Below are 10,429 nucleotides of genomic sequence, written 5' to 3' on the forward strand. Positions count from 1 at the left end.
GTGGGGGCTGCAGCCCACAGCCCCATGCCCCCGATGTCTGACTGCATGGAGCTGCCCATCCTCAGCTTGCCTGCAGCCACTTTGTCCTATTCCTGGTCGTGGTTTGGCACATGTCCCCGTGCAGTGGGCAGCTCTCCCAGGGAGGGCAGTGGGGTGCAGGGGCATGGTCATGCTGGGATATTGCCCTGTGGCAGGAACCGGCACTGGTGCAAAGCAGCAAGGAGCAGCTGGGCTTCCCCTGGAGGGATGGCCTGCTGGCATAACCACAGCCTGGACACTGCCAGGGCCCCGGGTATCCCTGGGCATGGCTGTGCTTACAGCCTGCTACTTGACAGGACTTTCTGTAAACAGGAGCTGTGCCCAGCAGCATGGCATCTCCAGTCCCATTTTCCTCCTCACTGTTCCCAGCAATGCCACTGACCTGTCCTCTCTCCTCTGTCCCGATGTTCCTGTTGGTCCAGGATCCAGCAGTGTGGTGGGCAGAGAAGGGCTGGGGTCCATGTGGCTGTGCCAGTGTCGTCGTGTGGTGCCCGCTGTGGCACAGCAGCGGCCCTGGAGGACAGTGGACGCGAGCAGTGCTGAGCAGGGAGGAGGCAGGCAATGGCTCCCAGCCGCCCCGCTGGTGCCAGGAATCCAGTGCTGGCTCTGGGAACCCAGAGCTCGTCACAGTCTCCTGGCTTGGCTGTGGGAGCAGGGAAGCAGAGAGGGAAGCGCCCTCCCCTTTCCCAGGGAAAGGAAGGAGAGATGGGGAAACACGCCTGGCTGCATCCTCTGGCATGGGGGAAACTGTGGCAGTGAGTGAGGGGGGACTGCGAAAGTGCTCTGGCATTGCCATGCTGAGGCTGGGGCCCAACAGGGCAGGAGGGTGCCAGGTATCTCTGCCCAGGAAGAAGATGGTATCACTGCAGTGGGAGCACATGGGCAGAGAGGAAAGGAATGCCCCAGCTGTATCTGGGAATCCCTCACCCACCACCCAGGCTGCTCCTGAAAATGCCAGGGAGTACCCCCAGGTGAGCGAGACAGCTTACCAAAGCCCTCTGCTCGCAGGGAAGGGGTGGTAGCAGCTGATGTCTGCAATGGGAAAGTGTCCCAGTCCCTCTAGCTGTTTCCCAACACCTGTGTGCTGGCATACCCCAGCACAAAAGTGGCTCTGAGACACTCTGGAGGCAGACCTGGTACAGGCACAGGCCCAGTGGAGCTTCCCACTGCAGACAGATGAAGCTACACTGAGTTGGAGTCAGCTGCCCATCAGCATCCCCACCTACCCTGTTTAACATCTGCACCCCTCCAGCCCCTCTACCAGGAGTGGGTGCCCAGCTCATTCCTAGGCAGGGAGGTGGTGGCCCTGTGGGGTGCTGTCCTGGCACAGTGTGGGTGGGATGACCCAATGGCACCTTCCAAACCAGCCCACAGCACTGCTGTGGCTTCGTGGGCATGTGCCCTGTCTGGCAGTGAGGGTCCCACTGAGGGTCTTGGTGGGCCACAGTATCAGTGTCATGGCATGCCTGGCATGAAGGCATTGTGGCAGGCACTGATGCCAGTAGTCCTGCCCCACACAGCTGCCTATTGTCTGGCCTCATTAGCTGCTGCCTGTTCGTGGCTTTGAAAACAAGCCGGGCCTGGGGCGGCAGAAAGGAGCCTTCGCTCCCGGGGGATGAGGTTGAGGCAAAACCACGTGCCCCAGCCTCCCTTCCCACGGCCGCCCACTGCCTCCGGGGCACCCCAACACCCCCTCCCTGCCCCCCGTGCCAGGCTCGAGCCCAGAGCCAGGAAGGTTGCAGGAGGCACCCCCTCTCTTCAAAAGAAGGCCCCCCTTGTCCCACCCACCTCGGCACGGGCAGCCACCAAGCCCCCCCAGAGCCGTGTGCCGAGAGCGGCTTTGCCCCGTGACTAATCCCCCGGCCCTGCGCACAGGCGGCGGGGAGGGGGGGCTGTCGTAATGGGTGGAAACATCTCATAATTCACGTTGGACACGCGGATTACAGCCCTTCCCGCAATATTTGCACAACTGGTAGGCGGCTCGCAGGGCTGAGCAGCCCCAGACAAAGGCTGGGGGGGGGGGGGGGGCTGGGGATGGAAGGGCTTTTGGGGGTGACAGGTATGGGGAGGGGGATGCAGCTTGGTGGGGTGATGGAGCAGGGGGAGAGTGTCTGTTTTCCATCTGCGAACACATGGAGTTTATTACGGAGGACTCATTGCTGGCGTAGCAGGGTGGCTGAGGCTCTTGCCTTCATCCCAGACTGCTGCGGCGGGCACGGCTCGGGAACCGGGATGGACACCCAAAAGCAGCCTTGCGCTCCACGACAAGCAGTCCCTGGCCATGCTCTGGGTTACTGTGCCTGCTCCAGGTGCCCTGTCAATTCCATAGAGCTCCCTGCTTACAGGAGCACCCAAAGGTGCTGGTGTCCCCTGACCCCGAATATTCCCTTCTCAAAGACCTTGTGGGGTGACCCTGGCAAGAGGAAGGCAGGGGGCATGTGGGGCACGGGGAGGCTGTGTTTGGTATGGGGATTAGCAAGCTCCCAGAGCGATGGTGGTCTCCCCCCTCCCCACCACCGGACATGCAGGCAAATATTTGTGCCCAGACTTCGCAGGACAGCGAGAAGGAATTTCATTCTTGCGCCCACCTGCGGCTTGGCTGCCTGGCATTAACCCCTTCACCACCCTGCAAGACAGAGAGAAAGGGATGAGGTGCCCTCTTGGCACATCCTGTACCCTCTGTTTTGGGGTGGGGAGCTGAGCCAAACAGCAGGATGGGGAAAGTGTTGGGATCACCTCAGATGCCAGCGGGGTCACTGTCACAAGGTGTCCTGGTGCAAGGCTGGAGATTTGCCCATGGGCATCTTCTGGGCAGCATCCTGGGGGTTGCACTGGGGTGCTGGACGGTGTGGCCTGCTGAGAACCAGAAACAGTGGTGAAAAGCCTGCCAACCTTCACCCCTCAAACTGCAGCATCCAAGCCAAGGTGCCTCTTGCCAGCGCCTTCACCTAGCAGCACCGTGGTGCTTTTCTGGGCCAGGCTGTGGGCAGCTTGCAGGGCGTAGGGAGCAGGATTTGACCACAGATGTTTATTGGAAATTTGCAAATGTAAAAGGAGGCCCGGAGGGGACAGGGAGTGCCCAGCTCCCAGAGGCTGCCTGTGCTTGGGGCAGGGGCCAGCCTGGCCAGAGGGTTCCCCGCTGCCTGGCACCCCCAGAACCCTGCTGTTCTCCTTTCCCTGGCCCCGGAGCCAGCTGGGCCCTAAGCAAACGAGGGTGTTTGCTCACGCCAGGATTAGCTGCTTTCTTTGTTCCTTTGACTTTCTCCACCCTTTATGCCGGACCCTTTTATGGGGGCTTCAAAGGGGGCTGGAATCCCCCTCCCTGTCCCTGGAAGTCCAGGTTTGCTTCCCATGCCCCCCTGCCTTGCACTGACATCCTGGGGGTGCCCACTGAGCACATCTGGGTGGCCTGTGGGGACAACAGCTGCGTCACCTGTCCACGCGCTTATCCCCCTTCCCCTCCCCACTGCCTGGCACTTCCAGCTGCCCTCAGCACCTCGGTGAAGTGGGTGTGAACGGCTGCCCCCCGCAGTGGGATTCCTGGCACTTTGCACCCTGTAAGGAAAGGTGGGAAACTTGTCACTGGGATCCGGCCAGCTGTGCAGCCTCACTGCTCCTGCCTTCCTGCCAGAGCCCTGTTCATCTCCATCAGAGCCTCAAGCCCCTCTAGGGTTCCTGAGCCTCCCCCACTGCCCCACATCCTCTTCCTTCACAGCATGCAGCATCCCGGGATTTGGGCTAGGGGAATCATCATGTCCCCTTCTGCCTCTCCTGCCATGGCCCTCTTCAATACCTGGCTGCTCACCATCACAGGCTCTGCTCGCCAGCTTCTGACACGGCTGAGAAAGAGCATTTTGGAGTGAAGGGATTATTGTAGGCACTTTGGGGTGCCTTGGTGCCTACTGGGGTCCAGTAGACCTCCACTTTCCAGGTGGCCTCTGCTTTTCCCCGACAGGTTCTTTTGCCTAATTACAAAGGCAATGAGGGAGCACAGGGCACCAGAGGTCTCCAGCCTGACATCTTCAATGGTTTTGCAGCCAGGGAGGAGCAAGGATCCAGGCCCGATGGGAGCACAGCGACGACTGGCAAGGGGCCAGTGGTGGGAGCAGGGCCAGTGCTGGCAGAGGAGCCGAGGGTGCTCGTGGGTGCATTTGCAGCTTGTCACGTCCACAGAGACAGGACACAGCCATGCAGGGGAAGACTGTTGGTGTTTGACCCCGGTACTCACAGTTCCTGCTGCTTCCAGCCTCATCAGCTGCCAGGCTGCCAGCTTCGTCCCCAGAGCCGGGACACCCACTGGACCCTATGCCCACGCACCCCGTGACCTGCAAGGTGGGCTGGCAGGGGCTGAGCAGGGCATGGGGCAGACCGAGCAGGACTGAGGTGTTTACTCTTGACTGTTGTCACCCAGCCAGGCGCTGCCGGGAACTGGCGGCCGCAGGGACAGGGGTGGGAGCGTGCGAGAACGTGCGAGAGCAGGGCTGTGAGAAGGAAGCGTGCGGGGGGCTGCCCAGCCCCGGGGGTTATCTGAGCCTGCACCCTGACGTGCGCCGGGGGAAGCATGTGTGTGCACACGTTGCTCTGAGGGTGCACACGGGAGGAGCGTACACGTGGGGAAGGTACACATGTGTGCCATGTGGGCACACACGTGCGTGCATACACAGGTATGGGTGTGTGCACCCCTTACCTCAGCAGCCGGAGTGCCCTGGGCAGGCTGGCTTTGCCGCTGGGTGCTGGACAGACACTTGGACTTCTCCCACCGAAGGACAGAGGAGGCATCTGCGAGTGCTTCATCTGTCTCACTCCCAGCCAACATCCCTAGTCAAATAGCCCTGGGAACCACATACCAGCCAGACTCCTGTGCTCTATCACCCTCCCCAGCATGGTGGGGTTCCAGTGCACCAGCCACACACCTGTCAGATGCAGGGGTCAGATTTCACCTCTGGCTGAGGGTAATAGTGCCTGGGTTCCAGCTCTAGGCAAAAGTGACCAGGGTGAGGTCCACCTGTGAGTAAGGGTCACAAGGGTTGGAGCCTACCTTTAGGTGGGGGGCTTTGGTAGCTTTCATGCCTGACTGTCACAGCCAGAAGCAGGGCCTCAGCAGAGCGGATGGTCAGAGGCACCAGTGCCATCTCTCTTGCAGGTTCCAGAGCCGCTTTCACCCTCCGGGCAGGAACGGCCGAGGAGCTGAGCGCCCGGGTCCGAGCAGCTGAGAGCTCAGGCCAGGGGGCAGGTGAGCAGCCCGGGGACGCCCTTCCCGCGCCCTGAGCCAAGGGAGGAAGCGGCCGGAGGCAGGAAGCCTCCCCCGGGCCCGGGGCCCCCGCTGCGATTTCGCTCGAAGGTCAGCGGCGACACAACAGGAAATCGCGCTGCCTCGGCCGGGCAGCCGGGCCGGAGCCAGAGCGCCGCGCCGTGCCGTCCCGGGGGTGCTCCCGGCCCTCTGTCCCGACTGGGGGGCTCACGGGGAGCCCACACCACCGCCACCCTCCATGGAAGGGGGACGGGAGCCGGGGAGCAGCCGCTGTCCCCAGGGTGGAAGATGCAGGGCCGAAGCCCCCAGCTGAGCATGGAGCTAAACAGTGAGTGCACGGCTAAAAGGGGGGTCGGGAGCGCACAGGAGGGGGCACGGCGCTGGCAGCGAGCACTGCACCCACAAGGCCAGAGGGCTGTCCAGATGGGCACGAAAAGAGATGAGCCCCGCAGGTGGGCAACAAACGCCAGGGGTGTCTCGGTTTGGTTGGAGCTAACTGTACCAGCACACGAGGAGAGCAGCTGAGCATCTCTCCATGCCCAGCCTAGGGAAAAAGGCTGCACCGAGGGTTTTTGGGCTCAGGTGTAGTGCCAAGGAGGGCAGCAAGGCAGGTGGAGGCACAGAGGACCTTTGGAGAGGAGATGCCTGCTGCCAGGAAGGGCAGCGAGAGCAGTCTGGGGCAGCGGCGTGCCGGCAGGCAAGCCCTTGGCCGGAGCACTCTCGCTGCGGGATGCTCCAGGCAGGGATTCCCCGAAGCGCACGTGACAGCCGGAGCTGCTCCTGGCACAGATCAGGAGGGCTGGCCCTGGTCTGCTTCCTGCCTGCAGCGGAGCTGCAAAACCTGGCACACATGTGGCTGTGTGGCCCCTCAGTACGCACTGCCAGCACAGAAACCCTGGCTGGCCCCAGGCAGCACCATGCCCTCCTCAGGCTCTCTAAACCTCCCCCTGCACCCCTCCCGTGAAATCATCAAGACCAGCATCAGGCTGGGTTGAGTGACTGTTACAGCAGGCATGGCTCTGGGCTGGAGCTGCCCAAGGTAACCATATCTCTCCCAGGACTGCTCCTCCTCACATCCTTCCTCCTGCACATGGAAGACAGCCATGCCAGCCCAACACGGCTGGTCTGTGACAACAGACTCATCCAGAAGTACATCGTCGAGGCCAAGGACATGGAGAAGAGAACGGTGAGGATATAGTCCCTGCCAAAACCCAAGGTACCACTACAGGCACAGATCCTTGTCCCTCACCTCATTATCTCCTCTCCCCACCAGGGCCAGTGCCAGGCACTGCCAACGCTCAGCTGCCCTGCAGTGCTGCCTTTGGTGGACTTCAGCCTCCAGCAGTGGAAATCCAAATCGGTGAGAGGGGCTGGGAGTGCTGGCAGCAGGATGCCCACAAGATTGGGAAGGCTTAGGTTGGCACAGGCACCAGAAGCACAGAATGAGATACCTGTGGATAGGGTACATCGGGTGGCACAGGGGGAGGAGGACTCCATCAAGCCCTAGGGTGGACAGAGGAATGAATCAGGACCCGAGAGTCAGCCCACTCACTTCCTGCTCCCCTAGAATGAGACCAAGCGGCAGGAGATCCTCTGTGACCTGGCACTGGTGGTGGGTGCTGTGGTGGAGGCCCAGGGCCACGTGACGCTGGAGTGTGGGGCCAGGCAGCTGAGCCAGCTTTACCAACATGCCAACTTCTTCTTCCTACTCCTGCAGACCTTCAGCTTGGAGGTGAGACTGCCTCATAAACCAAGCCACTCTGGCACAGGTGCCAGCTGTGCTGGACACGACAGCTTTGTTACCTCTCTTGTCCCACTCTCACTCCTCAGGCAGGACCGCAGGAGCCAGGCTGCTCCCCACGCACCATGGAGCAGACCCATGTCACCAGCATCTTCCTCACCTATCGAAAGCTGGTGCAGGGCAAGCTGCGCTTCTTCTTCCACGACCTGGCCAAAGACTTGTGCAAGCAAGGCCAGAGGGGTGACAGAGACCCTCAATGTGGGGCCAGGTGAGGTTATGCAAAGGGTTCACCCCTAGTCCCAGGTCAAAGCAATCTTGCCAGACACTGAGCTGTGCTCTGGGTGCCCAGCAAGGTGCCTGCAGGGGAAGGGTTGGGTCCTTCTCCTCAAGCCTCTGACAGCTGGGCAGGCCACAGAAGCAGAGCACAGCAACACTTGTGTGCCAGCGGCACAGGCCCTGCGCTCCCACCCAAGCAGGCCTCTCTACTGTGAATGCTTTACAATTAAAGAGGTATTTTTCTAGAGTTGTTTGCATTATCCTTTCCCCCTTGCTGTGCCCCTCGCAGGGCAGCCGAACACCCCCGGGGCCTCGGCAGAAGGAAAACCCTTAGGGGACCTCTGCGGGTGTCTGCCGAGCACCCAGCTCCCTCCTGCGGCAGTCGCCAGCTCTGCAAGCCAGGTGGCTGCTGCAAGACACGGTAGCTACCATCAAAGAACCCAGCAGGTTTGGACCGCCCGCTCCTTAGGGAAGTAGTGTGGGCCCCCTTTGCCTCCCACGCAGGTGTACTCCTTCCCTGCCAATCTCATCTCTCATCCAGCAGAGCCAGACATAGAAAAAAATATCCCAGTTTAATCAAAACCAAGCCCAGTCTATCTCAGGATGGTTCCTCAGGAAGTGCTTCCCATCCTTGAGGCAGACTGGCAGCTGCCCCAGACCACAGCTGAGACTGCACATACTTTTGAAGCACAGGAAGGCAGGGGTGAGGAAATGCCCAGTACACAGGACCACAGAGTGCCCAGCATGGTGTTCACTCAGCTGTCAGGCACCTCTCTCCACACAGGAGACGGGGCTGCAGACCCCAGCAGGAGTCAGAACAGGTCCAGATGAGGAGGGGGGGTTGTACTTCCTTCTCCCAGCTCTGAAGAAGCCAGACAGCATGAGTGCTGGGGCAGCATTTGGGGGTCACAGGTCTCCTGGTTGCTCCTTTCTGTGGCAGCAGAGCATCTCTGGGGCCGGCCTGCAGAGGCAGGTGTCCTAGAAGGCCAGCTTCTTCATCAGCAAGTAAACTCGAGAGTCCACTTCAAACCCATGCAGGTTGTTTGCATCTCCCTGCAGCCGCATGAGCAGCCCCCCGTAGGATGCATAAGCAGAGCTGGAGCAGAAGGAGAGAAGCAGTGAGTGGGGGGAATTCCATGGGGGGCCCAGGATGAGATACTGGTGCCTCCCCCATGGCACAGAGTCTCCCCCTGCTGCTGACAAGCACTCACAGGCGCGTGGCTGCCTCTGTGGAGGTCTCATCCCCTTCAATCCTGTATACTTTGCCATACATCACGTACTCGAATTGGTCTGCCCTGTGATGGGATGCCAGGAGTTCAGAGAAGCATCAAACCTGGGTGTTCCCCGAGGAGCTGAGCACCCTTTGGCAGAAAGTACTCCTAAGCATTTCACTTTTTCCCTCACCCACCCCACGGTGGGTCCTGGCTGGGCCCCTGTACCTGGATGGCCGGTCATCTGTGGGGTTATATTCGCCGTCATCTAGGGTGCCATCTTCATACAGGGTGCTGGCAATGACCAGGCGGAATTTGTCCCCTGGGAGGAGAGGGCAGAAGAGTAGTGAGAAGGCAAGGCACACAGCCAGAGTAGCAGTGGCCACAACAGATTTTGGGGTAGTGGTAAGGAACGAGCCTGCCCCTCTTTGGTTCTCCAACAGGGCTGTGAGGAAAAGGTGACACTGGATCCTCTGTCTCACCACGAGACACTGATCACCAAGGTGATCAACGCTGGAGACCAGAGTCACCAGGACACTAATGCTGCTGTTTTCATAGGATGCAGCAAAAGATTTGCAGAGAGAGTCCCAGAAGGCTTAGCTGAGTCCTGGGCAGGTACACAAGACTCTGCAGTACCAGTTCCAGCCTTTCTGCACTTCACTGAGAGTCACTTCACCTGCTTAGTATATTTAGCCCATAAAAGCTCATCTCAAAAGAGCTCTTAAAGCCTGGCTGCCACCACCTGAGGCAGCTGCGCTAGACAGCATCTCTGGAGAGCTGTCAGGAAATAAGCATCAATACAGCAAGGTAGTCCAGAATCCAACTCAGCACCCACTACCTCTTTAAACTTAGGGACAGTATTATAGGCACCCAAGTAAATCTGAGACTCATTCCTTGCTTGCAGTGAACTCAGTCTTCCTCCTCCAAGAATCCTTCTAACCTCACTCCATTCCAGCATGCTCTGGATTAGCAGCCAGACAACTTACCAAGGTCCACGGGATAGATCTGGATATTCACATCCAAGATAAGGTCCATCTTGAAGGACTCGCTCTCACAATGCAGGCGGGACACTGAAAAGAGCAGCAGAGTGAGAGACAAAGGCAGAGAAGTTGTCCCAGGGGCTTGGTGGGAGCAGAGCCAGGCCGTTATGCTCACTCCCCTGGAGGCCTGTACCGGAGCTGTTCGGGAAGAACGGGTGCACAGCGTCTGGGGAGGGATGCCGGAGCCTGAGAGCAGACCGAGAGGCACACAGGCAGGAAGAACATGGTGGGGAACACAGCGCACCGGCGAGTGCACAGAAGCACCCTGTGGCGGGGCCGGTGCCGGTGCCAGACGACGGCTAGAGGAAGGGACACTGGGGCCACCGCCGGCGGGAAGGGCAGACAAGGAACTGGGACAGACGGAGGTGAACAGGGCACTCTGAGGGAGGACATGGGACGGCAGCGCAGGCCCGGCCTGAGGCCCAGCGAAGAGGCGGTGCGGGGCCCCACTCACCACGGTCGAATTTCTTGCCCTCAGGGTCGATATCCTTCACGTCGAAGATATCCTCGAAGAGGATCCCCGCCATGGCGGCAGCTGCCTGCCCAGCACCGGCCTCGGCGCCCGCCGATGACGTCCGGGACGGAAGTAGCCTCGGCGGCTGGGCTGGGCCATCCCTGCGCCTGCGCAGCGCTGCGGACGGCGGCGCTCTCCGCGCGGCCCTAGTGCCCGCCGGCCGCAGCCGCCGGCAGGGGGCGCTGCGAGGCCGCGGATGGCGCCGCGCGCGGCCGCGCAGCCCACGGACACGGGCGGTCCCCGTCCCGCCGCTGCCTCGGGCACCGGGTCCCGCGTAGAGAGGGCCGAGCTGCCCCACGGGAGCTGTGTAGCTCCCCGACAGCCCTGAGGCGTGAGGCAAAGACGCTTCGTCCGCAG

At 60.8% G+C, this 10,429-nt stretch overlaps 2 protein-coding genes across 3 annotated transcripts; one reads left to right on the forward strand and one right to left on the reverse strand.

Annotated features, from left to right (window-relative positions):
- The first annotated feature begins 5,346 nt into the window (after positions 1-5,346).
- Positions 5,347-7,554, forward strand: THPO (thrombopoietin). The gene is made up of 5 exons (XM_064165073.1): positions 5,347-5,618; positions 6,349-6,476; positions 6,564-6,650; positions 6,858-7,022; positions 7,121-7,554. The coding sequence occupies exons 1-5, from the start codon at positions 5,579-5,581 to the stop codon at positions 7,301-7,303; spliced, it is 603 nt and encodes a 200-aa protein (XP_064021143.1). The 5' UTR covers positions 5,347-5,578; the 3' UTR covers positions 7,304-7,554.
- A 306-nt stretch (positions 7,555-7,860) lies between these two features.
- On the reverse strand, positions 7,861-10,153 carry POLR2H (RNA polymerase II, I and III subunit H). 2 transcript variants are annotated; one of them, XM_064165074.1, is made up of 5 exons: positions 10,013-10,147; positions 9,505-9,588; positions 8,747-8,840; positions 8,519-8,602; positions 7,861-8,403 (listed from the first exon to the last, which is right to left on the reverse strand). In XM_064165074.1, the coding sequence occupies exons 1-5, from the start codon at positions 10,083-10,085 to the stop codon at positions 8,286-8,288; spliced, it is 453 nt and encodes a 150-aa protein (XP_064021144.1). In that variant the 5' UTR covers positions 10,086-10,147; the 3' UTR covers positions 7,861-8,285. The 2 variants fall into 2 exon arrangements, with proteins under 2 accessions (XP_064021144.1, XP_064021145.1); XM_064165075.1 differs by lacking the exons at positions 8,519-8,602; positions 8,747-8,840 and having other exon boundaries at positions 10,013-10,153.
- Positions 10,154-10,429: the final 276 nt, after the last annotated feature.

This window comes from Pogoniulus pusillus, chromosome 26 (assembly GCF_015220805.1).
Source record: "Pogoniulus pusillus isolate bPogPus1 chromosome 26, bPogPus1.pri, whole genome shotgun sequence".
NCBI lineage: Eukaryota > Metazoa > Chordata > Aves > Piciformes > Lybiidae > Pogoniulus > Pogoniulus pusillus.